Raw genomic sequence first — 24435 nt, forward strand, 5'->3', positions numbered from 1 at the left:
TTTTACAAAACTGAGCTTTGTTTAAAGTATTTTATTTATACCTTTCACTCATGTTTTATATTTCTATTATTGTGTTTATATATATATATATAAAAATGTATAATATATAATTGTTTATACATATATAAACTGTTTATTATTACCATTATTATTGTATTTTATTTATACTTTTCACTCGTGTTGCGTTTCTATTATTGTTTGTATATATAAATATAATATAATATATATAACATATATATTATATTATCTGTATAAATATTGTAATTTATTTATACATTTCACTCATATCTATTGTGTTTATATATATATATAATATATTATTGTGCTTATATATAATATATTATTATAGTATTTTATTACTTATGTTCTATATTTCTATTATTGTGTTTATATGTATATATAATATATAATTGTGTTCATATATAATATATTATTACTATAGTTTTATTTATACTTTTCACTCATGTTTTATATTTCTATTATTGTGTTTATATATATATATATATTATTGTATATTGTGTATGTTATTGTCTGTGGAAAAAAACAAAGAAATTTGTTGTTGGTTTATGAAATAATGTTTGTGTTAACTTTGTTGTCCCGTTTTTAGCCGTATGTCTATTTCTATGTAGTCAAATTCCATGTGTTCACACTTACTTGACCATTTAAGTTTTTATTTATTCATTTATTTATGTGTTTGCCTATAATACATTTATTTAAAAAAAATACTAGATATTATAATGTGCAGGTGAAAGTATGAGACAGATGACCCTTCAACCAGAACTTTATTTAAACAGCATGTGTTAACAGAGCTAGCAGCAAAGGGTGCTGTAGGGGGCAGACAGCTGACTGAGGTCAGAGGTCAACAGAAGACATCCTGAGTGTCAGGCTGACAGCTGATTGGTTCCTTTGTTACACTCACAGGAAACTTTATTTATTCTCATTTAACCTTTATTTTCCCAGGGATATTTCCCATTGAGATTCAAAACCTCTTTTTCAAGGGAGCGCTGGCCAAGATGGCAGCATAGAAGAAATAAACACACAGCATGATCTACTGAATCGACCAGATTCAAATATGAATTTGCATGCAGATATCAAATATCACAATAATCAATAGCTGATAGAAACGTCACTTGGATTACCCTTTCCCTTGCAGCAAAAGAAAAGAAACCTAACTTCACCCTCAACACTTGATATGATGTTTAAAAGACAGATTGTTTCTAGGAAAAAACACGCCATTACCTTATTATTGAATTATTTAAAGTAACAATCTGATTAACACACAGCAGCCAGCCACAACATTAATAATATGACACTAAATGATTAATGATAATATGACACTAAATGATTAATGATAATATGACACTAAATTATATAATATAATAATTAAATCATCAATCACTTTTTCTCAGTTGTTTTGTTAAACGATTCAGATGAAATTCTAAAATTGTAATTTTCTTTTATGTATACTTTACTGTACTTTTTATCTTTATTCTATTTTAACTACTTTACTATTAATTTTACTATTTTAAATCATATTTATGTCTTGAGTTTCTTTATGTTTTGTAAATAAACCTGAAGAAGATCTGAGCTCCTCAGTTTCTTATTGTCTTTTATATATTTTCTTGTTTTTCTTGTTTTATTTTCATCATTTTGATTTGATGTTAATGAGTCAATTCTTTAGAGGTGATTGATGAATTCATTTATTGATTAAGAACAGTTATGAAGCGTCATGCTGCTCAGAGGAAAGATTTCTCTTGAACTACATTCAAGTTGATGTGTTTCTAGAGCCAGATGTCAGACGTACAGTCGCCTCCAGGATATCGGAGCTCGTGAGCGAGAGCCGGACCGTCGGGTTCTTTCCCGAAATCCACCAGGAAGTTTTCATTAAGGGAGAGACCTCCACGAACAGAGTCCACATCAACCTGCATCATCACGGACCCCTCTCTGCACAGGCAGACAGACAGACAGACAGACAGTCAGTCAGTCAGTCAGTCAGTCAGTCAGTCAGTCAGACAGACAGACAGACAGCCTTGTGACCTTTTGTTCTGGGTCTCTATGAAACTGAATCATTTAACTTCTCACTTTAAAATCCCACAACTGTAGTGTATTTATATACATGTATATAATCAGTAGCAGCAGTAGTAGTACAGTAGTATTACAATATATTGCAGTAGTACTGCAGTACTGTGAGTACTCACTTGTTCATGTTGGGGTAGAACTGTTTGTCCCAGCCGCTGTACAGAGACGTCGTCACATAAAGTCTCCGACCGTCTAAACTCAACTGTAACATCTGAGGAGCTCCATGGACACGCCTCCCCTGAGAGACAGACAGGTGGAGAGAGAGAGAGAGAGAGAGACAGACAAAGAGATCAATAATCAATCAGAAAGATCGATAAATAAATAATAAACTCCAGCAGAGGATAGAAGACAGGATGTTGGACAGACAGACAGGTCCATCCTGTCCTGTCTCACTGGCTCCTGTCTCACTGGCTCCTGTCTCACTGCTTCCTGTCTCACTACATCCTGTCCCGTTGCCTCCCGTTTCGCTGCCTCCCATCTTATTGCCTCCTGTCTCACTGCCTCCCGTCTTATTGCCTCCCGTCTCACTGCTTTCCGTCTCACTGCCTCCTGTCTCACTGCTACCCATCTCACTGCTACCCGTCTCACTGCTTCCCGTCTCACTGCTATCCATCTCACTGCTTCCTGTCTCACTGCCTCCTGTCTCACTGCCTCCTGTCTTTGGTACCTGGATGATGCGTGGGGGGGGGCTGTGGCTGGTTCTCCGGGTCTTCCAGGACTCTGACTGGACCGTCACTAACAATACTTCCTCCCAGAAACACCTGGAACAGACAGACAGGTTAGCTGTCTCACTCTGAGCTCTCGCCTGTTCTGATCACTGGACGGGTGTAACAACGTTCAGACCTGGCCGACCAATCGTGGGTTCTTCCTGTCTGTGATGTCATACTGTCTGATGTCACCGTGGAGCCAATTACTGAAGTAGAGATAACGGTCATCCAACGAGATCAGGATGTCTGTGATCAGACCTGCACAGGTAGACAGACAGATAACTAGTTAGATAGACAGACAGACAGGTAACCAGTCAGACAGACAGACAGACAGACTGACAGACAGACTGACAGACTCACCAGGCATCTCAGGTAGCGCCCATCCCTCTACCTTCTTACTGGGAACACTGATCACCTTCTCTGCAGCCCAGTCTCCCTTCTGAAGACACATAAAGCCAAAATCACAGCACTGCTTTGAGCTAAATGCTAACACCAGCATGCTAACAAGTCTCTCTGGGTTCTACAGCCCTGTGGTACTAACTACAGCCTTACTTGGATCTAGAACCATTTGGTACTAACTATAGCCTTACATGGATCTAGAACCCTGTGGTACTAACTATAGCTTTACTTGGATCTAGAACCCTGTGGTACTAACTATAGCTTTACTTGAATTTAGAACCCTGTGATACTGACTGGAGTTTTTCTAGGTTCTAGAGCCCTGTGGTACCAACTATAGCCTTACTTGGATTTAGAACCCTGTGGTACCAACTATAGCCTTACTTGGATTTAGAACCTTGTGGTACTGACTGGAGTCACACTTGGATCTAGAACCCTGTGGTACCAACTATAGCCTTACTTGGATTTAGAACCTTGTGGTACTGACTGGAGTCACACTTGGATCTAGAACCCTGTGGTACTAACTATAGCCTTACATGGATCTAGAACCCTGTGCTACCGACTATAGCCTTACATGGATCTAGAACCCTGTGGTATTAACTATAGCCTTACTTGGATCTAGAACCCTGTGGTACTAACTATAGCTTAACTTGGATCTAGAACCCTGTGGTACTGACTGGAGTTTTTCTGGGTTCTAGAGCCCTGTGGTACCAACTATAGCCTTACATGGATCTAGAACCCTGTAGTACTGACTTGAGTCTCACTTGGATCTAGAACCCTGTGGTACTAACTATAAACTTACTTGGATCTAGAACCCTGTAGTACTGAATGGAGTATCGCTTGGTTCTAGAGTCCTGTGGTACTAACTATAGCCTTACCTGGATCTAAAACCCTGTCGTACTATTTATAGCCTTACATGGATCTAGAACCCTGTGGTACTAACTATAGCTTAACTTTGATCTAGAACCCTGTGGTACTAACTGGAGTTTTTCTGGGTTCTAGAGTCCTGTGGCGCCAACTATAGCCTTACTTGGATTTAGAACCCTGTGGTACTAACTATAGCTTCACTTGGATCTAGAACCTTGTGGTACTGACTGGAGTCTCACTTGGATCTAGAACCCTGTGGTACTAACTATGGCCTTACTTGGCTCTAGAACTCTGTGGTACTAACTGGGGTTCTTCTGGGTTCTAGAGCCCTGTGGTACCAACTATAGCCTTACTTGGATCTAGAACCCTATGGTACTAACTATAACTTTACTTGGATCTAGAACACTGTGGTACTGACTGGAGTTCTTCTGGGTTCTAGAGCCCTGTGGTACCAACTATAGCCTTACTTAGATCTAGAACCCTGTGGTTCTACTTATAGCCTTACTTGGATTTAGAACCCTGTGGTACTAACTATAGCTTTACTTTGATCTAGAACCTTGTGGTACTGACTGCAGTCTTTCTGGGTTCTAGAGCCCTGTGGTACTATTTATGGCCTTACTCGGATCTAGAACCCTATTGTACTAACTATACCTTTACTTGGATCTAGAACCCTGAGGTACTGACTGGTGTTTTGTAGAATCTGAAGACTATAGACTGCAGAGCACATCCCACGTAGCCCTCGGTGGCATCGGGGTCATGGAGGAACCGGACCTCGAGGGGAATAGCACCCTCCTCACCCAGATCGAGTGTCTGCAGCTTCTTGTGGGTGGTCCAGTCCCAAACGTGGATGGAGCTACCGTAGAGTCCTGGGACACCAACAACAAAGAACCTTGTATGAGCTGAGGATTGATTCAGTTCTCAAAGTTCTCAAATTTTGTCTCAGTTAATGGAGACCCTGGAGTCTAAATAGAGCCCTGTGTTACAGACTCAAATCTTACTGTTATCTACCAACTGGAATCTTAAGGGCAACAGAACCTAGAACTCTGTGGCACTGGCTGGATTCGTACTGGCATAGGCACCTAGAACCAGTTGCACTGATTGGGTTCCTACTGGGATCAAATCAAAGAACCGTGTCTTGCTGACTGGAGTCTTACTGGGATCATAAACTGGAGCCCTGTGTTACCGACCAGAGACTTACTGAGATCTACAACTCTGTGGTGCTGACTCAAGTCTTACTGGGACCACAATCTGGAGGCCCGTGCTACTGACTGGAGTCTTACTGTTAACTTAACTCTGCAATACTAACTTAGAGTCTTAGTGGAATAGGAACCTAAAATGCTGCGGTACTTACAGGGATCAGAACCTAAAACCTAGAAGGTCTGGGATAACAATCCGTAGATGAGGATACAAGTTAAAGGAAAGAAAGACTGTTTCCTCCTGACTCACCATCTTTGACGTGGGCGGGATTAAAACCGTCAGCCAGAGCTTTGGGTGCGCCCCATTCAGTGCTGATCATCACGTTGTGTCGAGGTTGGTACCAGAAGTCGTATCCAAAGGGCACTGCATCACCCGGGTTTTCCCAGTTACCGACCACCTCGAACGTCTCACCGTCCAGCAGGACAAAACCACCTGAGAGGACGACAGCAGGTGTAACACTGAGACTGTCCATTAGAGACCGTTACAGTAACATCAACAGAGACAATTAAGTCATTTTTACTGAATGTCACACTGTTCCTTTGACATTCCTTCACTTTGGGGTGTTTATAATTTATATTATTTCCGTCTGCTGGTTGTCTCACCTTTGCCGTTGCCGGACGGGTCTCCGATACAGCTGATCATGATCTGACCGTTGCCCAGACAGTGGGTGGTGTGAGGATTCGCCAGGCCGCACTTCCAGTACAGATCGACAGGTTCCACTATCTGAAGACACAACAACATCACATAACCACCACTCAGTACAGGTAATTTCAGCGCCGATAGTCCAAAACAACATCCAGATTACTGCTGACGTGTCACAGATCTGCCTGTTGATCTCTTACAAACAGGATCCTGAGAGACCTGAACTCCCTCCTTTGGGCCAAGGACTCCCTCCCAACCTCGAGGGAATAATCTATCCTGTTGGTGTTATTCTAGGATCGTGACCTGAAACATGGACTCACATCCTGCTGCTTCGCACGTCCCAGTTTGCACCAGAGGAAAAAACTCGCAACCTCCAGTATCGTCTCTTTAGTGGTTTATTAAAGTCTCTGAGGAGGACGGACTGTTTAATGATTACACAGTGACTCAGCAGACTGATGATTTATGAGCTGCAGTCAACAGAGCAACATTTTTCTTCATCACCCCGGTCCAATGTCTTTCACAGATATTAAGTTTTTTAAACAACAGCTGTGATAGTGTTTATCATCCAGTCTGACCTCTGGATGAACCTTCCTCCTCCTCCTCTTCCTCCTCCCCTGCTTTTCTTCCTCTTTTCCAATTTAGCTTCAGCTTCTCTGCTGTCTGAGTTATTTCTCTGAATTTAAAGAAAACAGCTGCAGTTTCACAAGTCGAGGTTCAGGGCCGAATTAACCGTCAATGAGCCAGGGCGCCTAAATATTACTCGAGGCCCCGGGGCTACGGACATTTTGGAGGCCCTCCCCTCCCTTCAAAATACGCCACGGAAACTTTAACGCAGAACCATCCGTTAATAGACAGCAACAAATGTTATTGATTAATTTTCCACTTCTTGTGCACTATAAACTGATGACAATGAAAGTGGTGCGTACAGTAGACGGGCTACCGCGGAAACACTCGCATGTTATTGATTCACAGTGTATCGAAAATTAACATTATAACTCAGGGAGCGATCGCCTTCTGGTACTTATTCAGCAACTACCTAATGTTTATTTGGCACTCAGTTAGCCTGATAAACATTGTTTTATTGGTGTTTATCATCACGCATTAATAAACAGAATGACTAGTAGATAATTCGTTCATCACAGATATTATGTCCTGATTTTGCAGGACATGAACATTATATCTATATATTACAGCGCCCTCGTTCTCACCCCCCTCCCCGTGCAGTGTGTCGGCTCATCCTGCCGCATTTTTTTAAGCTTGAGTCTCGTGAGGCCCCCTGGTACTCGGGGCCCGGTAAGCCCAGCGCTATTGACTGAGGCCCCACTGAACCCCCCATTCTCCTAAATCTCTTTACATCCAGGGCCCCTCGACAGGAGCCTCCTCAAGCTCCTTAACATTTCAGTTTATGTTGTGTTCAATGGTGCATATTACCAAACTAATTTGCAATTAATGAAATCACAACAAACGAACACAAGGACACAGTGAACCTGGAGCTTTCAGGGTCCCTGAGGATCTGAGGAATCCAGCTCTGGTTAGAACCAACAGGGAAGGTTTCCCCGCTCTGTTGTATAAACACAGGAAGTGAAGTTTTCTTCATGTGAGACTGAATCCATCAGATAAACAAGCAGCAAGTTCTGAGCTGAATGTTTTCATATCAGAAAGAAAAGGAAGTTGTGTTTTCTGCTAACGTCGAGCTAAAAATTAGACTTTGTAGAAACCAGTTTAAATCAGCTCACTTTCTGATCCTGGGTCAGTTTGGGATCAACTCCTCAGACACCTTAGAGGAACCAGGTAGGTGCTATACTGACTGTGGACTCTGTGATCATGTACAGAGTGACTAATACCCTCTTCCTGATTTGAAGAGCGATGCCAGTGAGCGACGTGTACCTTGTGCATCTGTGGCGCTCTGGGATCGGTCCCGACATCGACCACGTAGACTCTGGAGGAGATGAGCGACGGGAGAATCAGACGGTTTCTTTTCTTGGTGGTGTCGCCGAAGCAGCTGCTGCAGGCGTTCCAGCCGGAGTGATGCAGCTCGTCACGAAGGTTCGGCATCGGCAGCCGGTGGATGACCTGCGAGGGCAGAGGTCAAAGGTCTCAACAGGTCAAAGGAGATCAGACATTATTTATTTGTACAAGACAATGAGAGGAGGATATGTATTGTATTATTTAACAGATAAGTTAGGACCTTTAATAATGTGACAAAGTGAAGCAGAAAGAAAAAAGAAAAACCTGAAGGAGGAAGAGGAAGAGGAGGAAATGACAGTGAGACGTCCGAGTGGTAAACTAATCCAGCAGGAGGAGAGAGCTGCTGAGAGAACAAAGACCAGAAACGAACTGATGCTACGTATCAACAAGCTTCACTGATTAGTAGAAGTAGAGAAAGAACGAGACGGGACGCAGAGGCGGATAGGACGACTCGTTGTACCTGACAGTAGGTGGAGGACTTCGGGTCGACGTCGACGGTGGCGAGGTAGTCGGGTTTTAGGATTTCAGTGTTGCGGTAAATACAGGGCAGGTAGACGATCTCCTCCCGACGACCTTCAACAAGAAAAACTATTAAAACTCTTGCTGTTTTTTATATATACAGTATATATATGTATATATATACAGTGTATATATATACATATATATATATATATATATACACACACATGTTGAAGTCCGTCAGACAGACTCACCTTTCATGGCGTCCAGTGGGCTGCGGTATCCTGGTCCACATCCTGAACAGCTGGCTGAGAAAACACATGAAAGGTCATGAAACCACCTCAATACTGTTACTGCAGGAGACGTCACAAAGGTCATAGGTCACACTGATGCATTCTGGGAAACAGTGCGTCAGAGCTCAACTGGAGTGTTTGTTTTATACTCAGCAGGAGTGTTTGATAAGTGAGTCAGAAGGTTCCTAATTACACCTATAATTAAATCATTTACACTCCATAATGAAAACAAATATCACTCTGCAGCAACAACACCACATGAAGCATGAAGCATTTTAATAACCACAATACTAACAAGTCTACAGCCATGCTAGAAGCTCTGCACTTCAACACAGCGGTGCTTTGAGCTAAATGCTAACAGCCGCATGCTAACGCCCGTTTTTAAAAAGGGGACCAGAGGGTGTGCTCTAGTTATCGGGGCATTGCACTGTTCAGCCTCTCCGGGAACATTTATTTCAGGGTGCTCCGAGGATCCGGTGCGATGCAGATTCTGTTCTGGACTTGGAGAAGGCTTACGGCTGTGTCCCCCGAGGACTCCTCTGGGGGGTACCGGGGGCGTTCCTACGAGCCATTCGGTTTGTATTCTCGGCAGGAAGTCAAACACATTTCTGCTGGGTGTTGGCCTCCGCCAGGGTTGTCCCTTGTCACCGATCCTGTTTGTGATTTCCATGGACAGGATCTCAAGGTGCAGCCGGAGGGAGCAGAGTGTCCGGTTTAGGGACCTCAGAATTGCATTTCTGCTCTTTGCAGATGATGTGGTTTTGTTGGTATCATCAGAACGTGACCTCCAGAACGCACTGGGGTGAAGCAGTCAGGACGCGAGACAGCACCTCCAAGTCTGACGCCATGGTTCTCTGCTGGAAAACAGTGCATTGCACCCTCCGGGTTGGGAGTGAGTCTTTGCCCCAAGTGAAGGAGTTCAAGTATCTCTGGGTCTGGTCACCAGTGAGGGTAAAATGGAGCGTTGGATTGACAGGCAGGTAGTGACTAAAAGAATGAGATCGCAGATACAAGCGGCTGAAATGAGTTTCCTTCGTAGGGTGGCTGGGCTCAGCCTTAGAGATAGGGTATATACACGTATATACATATATGCATACACACATATATAGACAGACAGACCCTTCATGGTGTCCAGTGGTCTGTGGTTTCCCAGTCGACATCCTGAAAACACAACAACACGTGAAAGGTCATAAAAACACCCCGACACCGTTATTACTGCAGGAGTGTTTGTTTTATACACAGTAGGAGCATGAGTGCTTGTTTTATACATGGTAGTACTTGTTTTATACATGGGAGTACTTGTTTTATACTCGGGAGTACTTGTTCTATTTCATCCTTACTGACCGCCAGAGGCAGTGCTTCGACACTGAATATCTTCATCTCGCGCATGCGCAGGTCGAGTATTAATATCAACAAAGTCACATGTGACCTCGGATGACCCTGGTTAGGTATAAGTTCCGGTGTCATCCACGAGATCAGTCCTATTTTTTGTCCTATATATATATTGCGGAGTTTCGCCCTCTAAAGGCTGCGATGAGCCGCCCACAAACTGTGTTTGTTCGCCGTTCGGTCCTCCGGAGGGAAAGGCGGACGCTCCTATCCTGGTCATCACCAGCGTGATAAGGACCATCTTCCCATGTGTACATCACTCGGTGAGATCGATTTACATTGTTTTCTATAACGATAACGTTACTGTGCACAGTTAGCAGAGCGTTTAGCTCATGCTAATCTAGTGAGGTGCTAAAAAGAGCGTATCCGCTCGGTGTTGCCGAATTTTTGACAACGTGCTGTCAGTGAGGAAAGCGTCCCAGCTCCCCTCTCTGTGTAGCGCTATAACGAACATTGCTTACTATAGCTTCTGTGTTTACGGTTAGCAGCGCGTCCTCGCTCAGGCTAATTCGGCGCGACACCAGCAACAGTTAAGTATATTGATAACATTACTGCATGCATTGCTTACTATAAACGTTACTGCCTTCGCAGTTAGCAGAGTGCTCTCGCTCAGGCTAACTTTGGCATTGGGTACCATAACGTTACTGTCCTCGCATTAGCAGAGTGCTCTCGCTCAGGCTAATCTGGTGGACTCATATATTGACAGTTACTGTGCTAGTGAAGAGAGTGTCCTTGCTCTCCTCTCACTACACAGACTGTTTCCTGCACGTTCTCTTCAGTCAGCAGTGCCTCCGCTCAGACTGACTTTAGCAGCAACTGGCAGGGCAGAGTTCCTCAACTCTCCTGGCTGCAACACCTGTATGGTTCCTCTTCAACCTGAGGATGGCCATGATCTTTGCCCCTCTTGTGCTGACCTCGAACATCTGAGGGAGGGCCTCTCGGAGGACCCGTGCATGAATTGCAGCATCATGCCTCGTGCAGTGAGGGCTGCTAGGCTGGCTAAGGTAGAACTCCCTATGGGTTATGCTGGCCTCCCCTTGTAAGGGCAGCTGGCCCCAGCCCAACTTACCCCTTCCAAGCGGCGGGCCACAGAGGCTGCGGGTGCGCCATCCAAGAAGCAGGCTAAGTCTGTCAAGCTGTCTACTAAGATGGATCTGGTTACGGCTGAGCTGGCCCAGATGAAGTCGTTCCTCCTGGCCCTCCATTCTAGTGCGGGTACGGAAAACGCAGGTGCACCAACACCGCCCATGGCTGAGTCATTTTCGGAGGAAGATGCTGTCTCGATGGTGGTTTCAGCCACCCTCTTTAACGAATACAACGTGGAGGAGCCCTCCCATGCCTCTGGGCTTGGCTCTCGTTCCTCGGCCCATAGTTCTTCGGATGGGGTGGGAGACAGTTCCATGGGAGCCATCATTCGCATGGCCTTGGCTCGCCTGCAGCTGGATATACGGCAGCCAGAATCGGCGCCTGCTAGCGCTTTCTTTAGGCCCGTCCCGGCCTCCACCACCTTTACTGTCCCTCCCTCCGAGGAATATCTTAGGGAGTTACAGGCATGCTGGAGGGACACTGGGGCTCTCTCCCATCTCCTGTCTGATGGCCGAACCCTGGCAGCCATGCAGGATGCGGAGAAATTTGGCCTTGACCACATGCCAGCTATTGAGCCTGCCATTGCTTCCCTCATAGTATCCCCTGACGAGTCTCTGAGACCAGAGGCCAGGTGCCCTCGACCCCAATGTCGGGTCACAGACGACCTCCTCTCGAAAGCCTATGATACAGCGGCTCGCATGGGCCGCATCAGCAACTCCCTCTCTCACTTCATGCTTGCCCTCTCAGCCTCTCTACAGCAGGCTGCTCCTGACGTTTCCTCCACCAGCCTCAGTGACGCGTCATTGCAGGCGTTTGCCCTGATGTCGAGGGAACTTGGACGTCTGATGTCCACTCTGGTTCAGACTCGTTTCCATGTTTGGTTGGTGCAGTCGCCCTTGTCTGAGACATGTCGGAGGACCCTCCGTACTGTTGCTGCTGTTCGGAACAGCTGCCCTACAGGTACTTGAGCGGACTCTCCAAGCTGACCAGACCAGGCGGCAGTTCTCTGGTCTTCGCAGGGACATGCCCTCCCCGCCAGGCCTAGGGGCTCCATGTCTGCCCCCTGAGGCCGCTCCCGGCCACCGGCTCAGCCCAGTGGCCACCATGGACCTCAGCGCTCCACTGAGAGGCAGGTCCGCTTCCGTAGCGACCCCGCCCACTTGCCCTCCAGGCAACCCCAGGCCGTGGAGCCTAACCGCCGCCCCCCCAGTGCCTTCAGAGGCCACGGGGCCCGCGACTGAGCCCCCGGGGCCAGCTGTCGGTTATTTCTCCCAGCAAACTTCAATTCCGACGCCGGCCCCCATCCTCCAGCCGGGTCACAATGACCATCATCAACGACCCGGCAAAAGTCCTAGCCCTGAACCAGGAGTTATCCGCACTTCTGGCCAAGGGCGCAAACGAGCCTGTGAACCCCCTGTCACAAAACGGGGGGTTTTACTCAACTTATTTTCTCGTCAAGAAGAAGGGCGGTGGACTTCGCCCAGTCCTAGACTTCAGGGGACTTAACAAGTTCCTGAAAGTCTTGCCATTGCATATGCTGAGCACAGCGGACGTTCTTCATGCTGTCACCAGGTGGGAATGGTTCACTTCTGTCGACTTGAAGGATGCTTATTTCAATGTTCCCATTGTGCCTCACCACAGGAGATTCTTCGCTTTGCTTTCCAAAACCGTCATTTTCAGTTCAGGGTGCCTCCATTTGGACTCTCCCTCTCCCCACGAGTATTCACCAGGTGCGTTGCGGCGGCCCTCTCGCCCCTGCAGTCACACGGCATGAAGATCCTGCCGTATCTAGATGATTGGCTGATCTGTGTGCCATCCCCGCTTCAGGCGGCCCTCCTTCTCTTTCACATGGCCCAGCTGGGATTCAGGGTTAACTTGGAGAAGAGCTCTCTGAACCCCTCTCAGAGCATAACCTTTATTGGTATGGCTCTAGACACAGTCACTATGAGGGCTTGTCCGTCATTTCAGCGTGTGGACGACGTCCTCCACAACCTTCACCTCTCCCAAGGGGGCAGGTCGTTGCCCCACATTCTATTTCTTCACCTCCTGGGCAAACTGGCAGCTGCCTCAGCTGTCATTCCCTTGGGCCTGCTGTCACTGCGCCCTCTGCAGAGATGGTTGAATGGCCTCCACTTGGACGCCAAGTGGCACAGGCACAAGAAGATAAGGGTGTCTCAACTGTGCCTTCTCACTCTATCCTCATGGCGCTAGAGAGCGAACTTAGCATGGGGCGTGCCAATGGGCTCCGTTCCATCCCGCAGAGAGACCGTCACAACAGATGCCTGCCTCTCTGGGTGGGGTGCAGTGTGGCAGAACAAGACTGCTCGGGTACAGTGGTCTGCTCAGGACGGCACAGAGCATGTCAATGTGCTGGAGCTACGCGCAGTGCACCTAGCGCTCAAGCACTTCCTGCCATACCTGAGAGGGAAACATGTGCTCGTCCGGTCGGACAACACCTCGACCGTCTTTTATATAAACCACCAAGGGGGCACCAAATCCGCGAGGTTGCTGCAGGCATCCCAGGCTCTCCTGACATGGGCAGCCTCTCGCCTGACCAGCCTACAGGCAATGTATCTACCAGTGGAACGGAACCTTGTTGCAGATTTCCTCTCCCATCACAAACCTCCCCCGGGGGAGTTGCGCCTTCACCCACAGGTGGTGCACAAAATATGGAGTCTCTTTGGCAGAGCAGAGGTGGATCTCTTTGCCTCGCAGATGTCAACCCACTGCCCCCTCTGGTTCTCCTTGACGGAGAAGACCAGCCCTCTAGGTCAAGATGCTCTGGCTCACACGTGGCCAGAGGGTCTACTCTATGCCTTCCCACCGTTCCCTCTGATCCTACCAACGCTTCTCAGAGTGTTTCAGCAGGGCCACAGACTTCTCACGGTGGCCCTCTTCTGGCCAGCCAGGACATGGTTCTCACTGCTGCACAGACTCTGCTGCAGGACGCTCTGGCGCCTCCCCAGCAGGACAGACCTCTTATCTCAGCTGGGGGGTCGGATCTGGCACCCCGACCCCTGCCGCCTTCAGCTGTGGGTTTGGCTGCTGGAGGGCCCGACCCAATGCTGACTAATTGCATAGAGCCCATCAGAAAGACTATTCTGAATGCCAGAGCACCATCTACCCGCCTGCAGTACGAGAACAGGTGGAAGTTGTTCTCTGGCTGGTGTACAGTTCAGAAAGAGGACCCAGTACGTTGCTCTGTGCCTACAATTCTTAAGTTTCTGCAGTCCCTCCTGGACGGTGGCCATTCTCCGTCTACACTGAGGATGTATGTGCCTGCTATTTCATCGCAGCACGATAGGGTCGATAATAACACTGTGGGGAGCAACAAGCTTGTGTCTCTCTTCTTAAAAAGGGGATCTGCGGTTGCGTCCCCCGAGCGCCCCGGGGGCTCCTGCATGGGACCTGCCCCTGGTGTTGGACGCTCTATGCTTACCTCCCTTTGAACCCTTAGTACATGCAGTGCTGAGATGGCTATCAGCCAAAACTTAATCTCTCCTTGCCATCTGCAAAGTATGTAGGCGAGCTACATGTCTTGTCTGTGAACAATTCATGTCTGAGGTGGAACTCAGATGTCTCAGGTGTCACTTTGTGGCCAAATACAGCGTTCCTCCCTAAGGTGCTATCACGTTCACATCACAATCAGCCTATCCGGCTTGCCCAGTTTGATCCCCCAAGAGGAGATGGGGAGGAGAGGGCAAGGCTGTTATGCCCAGTGCGGGCCCTTAGAGCCTATGTAGAAGCCACCGCATGTATACGGCGGTCAGAGCAACTCTTTATCTGTTACGGCGGTTCCAAGAAGGGCTGTGCTCTCTCAAAGCAGCGCCTGTCCCACTGGATCGTGGAAGTCATTGCCCATGCATACAGGGTGAATGACCGTTCTCCTCCATCCGCAGTAAGGTGCCACTCTACCAAGTGTGTTTACACATCATGGGCAACCCTGAGAGGGTTCCCCTTGGAGGACATATGTGCCTTGGCCTCATGGACGTCACCGAGCACATTCTCCAGATACTAGAGTCAATATGGCCACCCCCCATCCATTGGGCGTGGTCCTTCAGCCGAGTTCCTCTGCTTCATCTTTATGAGGTATGTACTCGAGGATTTATCGCGACTCTGTTGTTATCAAGTCATCAAGTGTTGAAGCACTGCCTCTGGCGGTCAGCAAGGATGAAATAGAACGAAAGTTACGAATGTAGCTACGGTTCTATGAATCCTGGATGACCGCCAGAGTTTTATACAAGGGAGAACTTGTTTTATACACAGCCGGAGCAGGAGTGTTTATTTTATACACGGGAGTACTTGTTTTATACACAGCCGGAGCAGCAGTGTTTGTTTTATGCACGGGAGTACTTCTTTTATACACATACGGAGCAGGAGTGTTTGTTTTATACACAGCTGGAGCAGGAGTGTTTGTTTTATAAACGGGAGTACTTGTTTTATACAAAGCCGGGGTAGGAGTGTTTGTTTTATACACGGAAGTACTTGTTTTATACACAGCCGGAGCAGGAGTGTTTGTTTTATACACGGGAGTACTTGTTTTATACGCAGCCGGAGCAGGAGTGTTTGTTTTATGCACGGGAGTACTTGTTTTATACACAGCCGGAGCAGCAGTGTTTGTTTTATGCACGGGAGTACTTCTTTTATACACAGACGGAGCAGGAGTGTTTGTTTTATACACAGCTGGAGCAGGAGTGTTTGTTTTATAAACGGGAGTACTTCTTTTATACACAGCCGGAGCAGCAGTGTTTGTTTTATGCACGGGAGTACTTCTTTTATACACAGATGGAGCAGGAGTGTTTGTTTTATACACAGCTGGAGCAGGAGTGTTTGTTTTATAAACGGGAGTACTTGTTTTATACAAAGCCGGGGTAGGAGTGTTTGTTTTATACACGGAGTACTTGTTTTATACACAGCCGGAGCCGGAGTGTTTGTTTTATACACGGGAGTACTTGTTTTATACACAGCCGGAGCAGGAGTGTTTGTTTTATACACAGGAGTGTTTGTTTTATACACAGCCGTAGCAGGAGTGTTTGTTTTAGCCACAGCAGGAGTTTTTGTTTTATTCACAGCAGGAACAGGAGTGTTTGTTTTATACACAGCAGGAGTGTTTTATAAGTGATTTCAGCGATCCAGAGTTGGGAGGTTCCTAATTACACCTGTAATTAAATCTTTTACACTCCATGATGAAAACAAATCTCACTCTGCAGCAACAACACCACATGAAGCATGAAGCATTTTCATAACCAAAATACTAACAAGTCTACAGCCATGAGAAGCTCTGCACTTCAACACAGCGGTGCTTTGAGCTAAATGCTAGCATCAGCATGCTAACATGATCACAATGACAATGCTAACATGCTAATGTTTAGCAGGTATACTGTTTGTCATGTTCACCATCTGAAGCCTCTTTCACACACACATTAGTTCCCAGTAAATTACCGAGATAACCTTCAGCCACCGGCAATGATTTTCACTCTTCACACATTCAGAACGTTTCAACTCAGTCTCACAGCAGCTCATGAAATAGTCACAACATTTTATTTATTTGTGTACATAGATACGAACTTCCCTTTTTTTTCTGACGCAACTTTCAACAACGTATTTTTGTGTGCTTTCCTACAAATGTCCAGCAACATGTGACGCACATTTCAATTTACGCTCAAAGTCTTTTCAAAATAAAACTACTTAGTTAGGTTTAGGGAAAGATCGCGGCTTGGATTAAAATAACACTGGAAGTGACGTAACTTTAATACGGAAGTTACGTGACAAAAACTACTTAGTTAGCTTTAGGAAAAGATCGCGGTTTGAGTTAAAATAACTCCAGAAATGGCGTAACTTAAGTACAGAAATTATGTGACAAATTATTCTTTAGTATTTTGGAGAGATTATTGATCATTTTTAATCAACTCTCGAGTGGTAAAAAATGGTTCAATTTATTATCAAATCTGTGTGACAGATGGTTGGGTCTACACAGCTCCAGGTTGTCCTTCTCTACCGCCCCCCTAAAGCCTCCACTATCTTCATGTCTGAGCTGCTTCTCACCTCTGTCTGCTCCATGTCTCCATCTACACTCATGCTCAGTGACTTCAATATTCATGTGGACTCCACCAGCTGCTCGTTTTCAACTGAATTCTTGTCACTGCTGGACTGTTTCAACATAACACAGCATGTTAAAGGTCCCACCCACACTAAAGGTCACACACTGGATCTGGTGTGCTCCACTGGCACAACTCCCTCCCATCTGCAGTGCCTGGACCTAGCCATGTCAGACCATCTCGCTGTCCTCTGCACTGTTCCTGTCACCCTGCCCAGGCAGTGCACAAAACGTACCATCACATACAGGAACATCAAGACAGTGAGTACACCAGCTCTGAACGACCTGATAGCGACCCATCTGGCCTCAGATCCCCCCCGACACCTCTGCTGATGGGCTGGTGACCAACTACAATGCCACTATATCCGGCAGCCTTGACTCGCTTGCCCCCCTCAAAACCCGGACTGTCTCCTATACCCATCCCGCCCCTTGGTTCACCACTGAACTCCGCACCCAAAAGACCACCGGCCGTCAACTGGAGAGGCTCTACAAAAGATCTGGCCTCACTGTCTACCTTGAGGCCTATAAAGTTCATGTGAGGGCCTATAAAGTAGCTCTCTCCCAGGCCAAAACACAGTACTGCTCCACCCTCATTGGCAGCCAACAAAACCACCCGAGAATGCTGTTCACCACCATCAACCGGCTACTTCGCCCCCTCGATCCCCCCCTCCCCTCAGGTGCCCCCGACCTCTGCTCTAAGTTTGGACTGGACTTTTTCCAGGATAAAGTTGAGTCCATCCATCAGCAGCTCTTGGCGCCTGCCCCCCTCCGACACACACCTCAGCCACTGGGCGTGGCTCCCTTGGCTGTTCACCTGCCTCAGTCCTCCCTCTCCTCCTTCTCCCCTGTATGTGCTCCTCAGCTCTCTCCTGGTTTCAGTCCTACCTCACAAACAGAAAACGTTTTTTTACCATCAGAGAATCCAGTTCCAACCCGGCCCCAGTCAACCCTGGTGTGCCTCAAGGCTCTGTGCTTGGACCCCTCCTCTTCACCATCTACATGCTCCCCCTTGGTCAGATCATCCGCCACCACGGTCTCAGCTTTCACTCATATGCTGACGACACACAACTGTATCTAGGCACCAAACCATCCACCCAGCTCCCCCCCACAGTCACTTGTAAACTGCCTACATGAAATAAAAATCTGGATGTCATCCAACTTCCTTAAACTCAACAGCAACAAAACAGAGCTCATGGTTGTGGCTCCCAAGGCCCTGCTCCGGAAGGTTGGAGATCTACATCTGGACGTCGACGGCTGCTCTTTTTCCCCATCCTCGGAAGTCCGCAACCTGGGTGTCATCCTGGATCCGACTCTCTCATTCCAGTCGCACATCAAGTCCATCACCAAATCCGCTTTCTTCCACCTAAGAAACATCTGTCGAGTCTTGACTCTGGCAATCACTCTCCGACTCCGTGGCAGAAACCCTCATCCATGCCTTTGTCACCTCCCGTTTGGACTACTGCAATGGAGTTCTGTCCGGGGTTCCCAGCAAAGCCCTGCAGGCTCCAGTATGTGCAGAACTCAGCTGCCAGGGTTCTCACCCGCACCAAGCCCTGGCAGCACATCACCCCCACCCTCATCCACCTCCATTGGCTCCCGGTCAAGTCCTGCATCACCTACAAAATCCTCCTCCTCACCTACAAATCCCTCAATGTCCTGGCTCCTCAGTACCTATCTGACCTCCTCCACCCATACACACAGTCCCAGAACCTGAGATCCTCAGGCACGGGTCAGCTCTCCATCCCCCACACAAAACTGCGAACCTTTGGGGACAGAGCTTTCAGTGTGACAGCCCCCACCCCACCCTCTGGAACTCTCTCCCCATAGAGCTCCGTAACGCCCCATCTCTGGACATCTTCAAAAGACTCCTTAAAACCCACCTCTTCACCAAGGGCTATGGCCTCTAGCTACTGTTATGTTCCGTTTGTTGTGTCTATTCATGTCTATGTTAAGTGTCCTTGGGTTTCTTGAAAGGCGCTATATAAATCCAAGTTATTATTATTATTATTATTATTATTATCATCAACCCCAAAATTGCTGCAACAATTTATGAGACATAATAGAGCATGGAGATGGCCATCATATACTTCTTTCATAATTTTCTAAACCCTTATATACTTTTACATTAATTTAATTAATTAATGTTTATTTCTGATTTATGACTAGAAGAACTTGACACACAGTGCTGATGTACATCACTTCTATGTGATATCTACTGTTGACCTGCTATCTCCCCCTAAAGACCCCCTGTACCCTCCTAAAAAATACTGAAACTGGTCTATTGCTGGTCACAGAGGGTTAAAGGAGTGAATCTTTACAGTAAACAGTAACTGCAGCTGATAAATGTGGAGCAGTAAATGTATGAAGAAACAGACAAACAAATAAACAGGTTCTGTCAGTTTAAGTTGTTTATACTCACCATTCAGCGTCTGACTCACTTGATTCACACCACAAAACAGGCTGCACAACAGGGATTATAATAATTATGTTGTAAATGTTTATGGCCTTCACAATAAATCATGTGACCAGATGTTATACTGACACGCTCATACACATGTAAAAGTACACGTTTATTAAAGAACCGTGTTTCTACTTTGTTTGTTTTTAGAAATGAATACAAATCTGAAAAGTAGATGGGAGGAGATTATAAGAACCAGCTGACGTGTCGTTATCTGATTTTATCAATATCAGAGATCCACTATCTGACCGGTTAGAGAGGTATCACTAGTGCACAGATTTATCAGCTCACTGCTGGAAGAGGACCAGAAATACCCTCTTTTTATTGCAACCCTTGACCGAGTCCACATACCAAACTGAGCTGAACCCAGACCTGAAACTGATCCTCAGCTGATCCACATGATGATGAAAACTAATATTATATATATCATGTATTTTATTTATCAATTTATTTGACAGGGACAATACATGTAGGCATTGCTACACTTAATTAAAGTGCAACAGATGAAATGTATATAGGACTTCTAGCTAATTTGCAGACCTTGTCCCTGGTTAGGCTGTCCATACAAAACAAAAAATACATAATACAACATCGTACATTACAATCTGCTCCCGTCCACAGCCGCTTTACCTCGCCATCATATAGCCCTTTCTGATGGTTAACGGAAGCCGTTATCTCTCTTTTCAAAGCCACCAGACTCCATTCAGAAAAACATTAATTTTACCTCTCAGAACAGGGGAGTTGCTGGTCTACCACTGCATGCATCGATTAGTTAGTTTGTGTAATTGTGTGACTGGTGAATCCGAACTAACCCTTTAAAACACCAAAGTCACACAATAATTCAAATAAACTAACCGATCAATGCAGTGGTAGACCAGCAACTCCCGTGTTCCGATAGGTAAAATGACTGTTTTTGTGAATGGAGTCTTGTAGCTTTGAAGAGAGCGATATAATGGCTTCAGTTCCCTGCCAGAAAGGGCTGTCTGATGGTGAGTGAAAATATTCTAAATATAGCATATACTTCAATTGATATTGTTTTTTTTGGTGTCTAAAATCCATTTGTTATTTATTTATAAATTTATTTGTAAGGGAAAATACGTGTAGGCATTGTTACACTTAATTAAAGTGCAACCGATGTAATGTATGTATGACTTCAAGCTAATTTGCAGACCTTATCCCTCAAAAAATACGTAATACAACATCATATATAAAATCACATAATACAACATGGTACATCAAGTAAAGGGTTTGCTATGATTCAATATGTTCAGACTCTCTGCAGCGGATTCATGTGAACTCATATGACCTCCAGCAGTGTTATATAACACACACACACAGGCACACACACACTGTTAAAGGAACAGGACCCTGTTTTTCTGCAGCTTTTTGAGCTCCAATCATCCGTCGATTAATCGAGAGAAAATTATAGATTTTTAGTTGAGTCCAGTGTTGGACCACCTGCCTCTGTGGCTGATGGACTCTAAAACCTACCAGCCACTCAGTAGATTACCAGCAGGGTTTTTTTGGATGGTGAGTGAAGCAAATCCAGCAGGCACTTAGGAGGACGTTTTACTGGTAGTCGCTTTCGTAAGAGATTTCGTAAAATGGCGTAAGCTCTGCTGCTGGGCGCTGATGTTGCAATGGAACAAACTATTGACTTTCACTTCTTATTAATATATGTTCTTTAGCATGGCATCCCCTAGTGTCCTCGCCGGACCTGGTGGACATGTAGTGCTGGATTTAACATTATAGACATGACCACTGACTATTAATGGAACTATTTAGCTACAAATTCCTAGACTGACCGAACACGGTCCAGACATGTACTAGGTTTGGACCGAGTCTGGTTGGGCTTAGTTCATTTCTATAAAAAAAAAAAAATTAACCAGAAAAACTTTAATTTTTTTCCCCTGAAGCTGTGTTGAAGGACAGTCGGATATTTGAGAGTCAGCGGGTGAACAGGAAACAGTTTTAATGGAAGAAACAATGAAATTCCCATGATCCTCCACAGCGTCAATGTTGTTTTATTGTCTCTTTTAATTCACTTCTCTAAATCTTTTAGTTCTGACACGCCGTCAGTTTTTATTGTTTTTTACTCTTTTTATTGTCTTTGTTCTCCTGACATGTTTTCATCTTTATTTCACTGTGTGAAGCAGCCTGTAACTTCATAACTAACTTTATTATCATGATTATTTATTAACCTGCTGAGAACAAAAGTGTCTCATATTAAATGTTTCATATAAGACTCAAATGTTTAAACTTTAATCTCATATTTGATGAGTTTTAACAGTGAGGATGAAAGTAATAAGAAGTTTGAGTATATTAAACTGCGACATAATGTAAGTGCAGGAAATACACCGAGCCCACCTGAACTATTCAAATCAAATTCAATTTAATTATCAGATCAGGTCTGAATGCAGGTTGTAAAACTCAACATGAAGAGTGAAGTCCCCAATAATAAATGATTAAACTATTAATATTTAGTTGGTTAAAATGGAGCTTTTCTGCAAATACGTTTGTGTGAAATGTTCAGAAAACTTTGCAGGAAACTTCTTCTTAGTTTCTAGAATAAACAAAGACAAAGTGGATCCATGATGAAATACACAAGCAGCTGCAGAGTTTAAAGACTTTAAGTGACATTGTATGAAGTAGATATGATGGACTGCACCTTTAATTCCCTCCTGAGCTGCAGTGAAGTGAGACTCTGCAGCTACAGAAAAGATCTTTTCAGTGAACAACAGGAAACAGTGAAAAGTTCACCAGCACAGCCTGAGCTGCTGCTCTGCTCCAACCATGAGAAAAATGTGTGATTTAAGCAGCTGAGCATTGAGTGAATGAGTGAATGAGTGAATGAGTGAGTGAGTGAGTGATAGAGGGATGATTAAGGAGAGTTCAGCTCACCCATTTTGAAGCTCCTGGTCTGATCAGGTCCTGCAGGTTCTGCTGGCAACCGGTCTGTACTCTGGGATCAGGTTCACTGTGAACTAAACTGGGAGGGAGGAGCCAATCAGAGGAGAGGGGTGGGGCTTACATGCCAGTCAAACAACCTCATGTTAAGAAGGCATTTTATTTTATATTATTATGTGGATGGGAACTGTTTTTCAGTCTTCTGACTGAACAACTAAAGTCTGGGGAACTCAGTACCGCCACAATATATAACAAGAATGCTTTTCATTTAACATTTTATCACCTGTTTTATTAATTTAATTAGAAGCTCATTTTTCAGTTTAATTTCAGTTCATTCAAATTTTGTATTTTTTTAACTTGATTTACTTATTTATTGTTTATTTTCTGCCTTTTATCTTTCAAATGTGGTTAACTGTTTAGTTCCTGGTCATGACCCAGAATTCACTCAGTGAGGTTACAGGTTTCAGGTGTGTTAATGATTGTTTGACCTTGAAGTGAGTTACGTGTTGCTCTGCTTTTATAACAATAATAAAACTTCTTAACTTTGTACTTTAACAAATCACTGTCTTATTTTACAGAATTAGATTTTGGACAACTACAGAAATTTTAACTTTTATTGTTTGTTTCATGTTGGGTTGAATAATAACAATAGTATTATTATTATTATTATTATTATTATTATTATTATTAATAATAATAATAAAAGCTTTTTAACTTTGTACTTTAACAAATCACTGCCTTATTTTACAGAATTAGATCATGGACACTACAGAAATTATTTGAACTTTTATTGTTTGTTTCATGTTGGATTGAATAATAATAATAATAGTTATTATTTTTTATTATTAAAATAATAATAAAAATATTATTCTTATTATTCATAATAATAACAATAATAATAATAATAATAATAATAATAATAATAATAGTTTGTTTCAAGTTGGATTGAATCTGTGTGAGAAGAGTGTGTTACCTGGATGTAACTCCAGTTCAATGAGGAGGAGCTCCATCATTAGTAACCAGCGGAGGTGAAGGCCGTGAGGGACGCTCACGTCTCCCAGCTGAGCCTGAATCCTGCTGACTGGCTGAAAAGAAGTTAAGTGGCCCCTGAGCACCGCTTGCCAGGGGGTCCCACCGCCGAACCGCACGCCAAAAAGTATTTCCAAACTGGATGGAGGCGTTGTACCAAAAGTGAGACACAGAACAAGACATCATATCCCCGAGATACACTCAAAGTCTCTATAAAGGTATGAGATGGGAGACGTGAATCAGCCAGATGTTGTTGATGCTCCTATAGAGGTCACGTTGCTCCTGGTCCCACCTGGGGAGCCCCACCCACTGCCTCATAACCTGGGCCACCAGAGAGCACTCCAAAAGATTCCCCAATAATACATACATAAGTTACGCCACTTCTGGTGTTGTTTTAGCCCAAACCAACATCTTTTCCTGAAGCGAACTAAGTAGTTTTCTGTGAAGATGGAAGTATATTTTGAAAAAACTGGAGTGACAATTGACATGTGTTGCTGGACATTTGTAGGAAAATGCACGAAAAACAAGAAATAACTTTTCGTAGGATACCATCCGAACGGTTGTATGAGCATACGTTGAGCGTAGACGTGGAGACAAACATGGGGGATGTGACCTCAGTTAAACTGGATTCACTGTGTCTCAGGTTGGTTTGTCAGACGGAGGCGAAGGTTTAGATGCTACATGAGATGAAGGATTAGATGATAGATGTGACGACGGATGTGATGTTTCCAGATAAACTGATGATAATCCCATCTAGCGATGTCACGGTACCAGAAATCTAGTAGTCGATACCAATACCAGTGAATTTCCACGATCCTCGGTACCAAATTTGATACCACGGTAAAAACAAAACAAAACAAC

General features: G+C 45.0%; 1 protein-coding gene across 1 annotated transcript; it reads right to left on the reverse strand.

The window, feature by feature from the left end:
- Positions 1-763: 763 nt before the first annotated feature.
- Positions 764-22581, reverse strand: selenbp1 (selenium binding protein 1). Its single transcript, XM_037783672.1, is given in 14 exon segments — positions 764-1944; positions 2199-2317; positions 2747-2767; positions 2769-2840; positions 2923-3044; positions 3147-3225; positions 4734-4915; positions 5496-5678; positions 5849-5969; positions 7776-7961; positions 8317-8429; positions 8570-8623; positions 22307-22348; positions 22540-22581. Coding segments are annotated over 14 exon segments (1461 nt in total). The 5' UTR covers positions 22544-22581; the 3' UTR covers positions 764-1781.
- Between the last annotated feature and the right edge of the window lie 1854 nt (positions 22582-24435).

This window comes from Sebastes umbrosus, chromosome 11, assembly GCF_015220745.1.
Source record: "Sebastes umbrosus isolate fSebUmb1 chromosome 11, fSebUmb1.pri, whole genome shotgun sequence".
Classification (NCBI taxonomy): Eukaryota; Metazoa; Chordata; class Actinopteri; order Perciformes; family Sebastidae; genus Sebastes; species Sebastes umbrosus.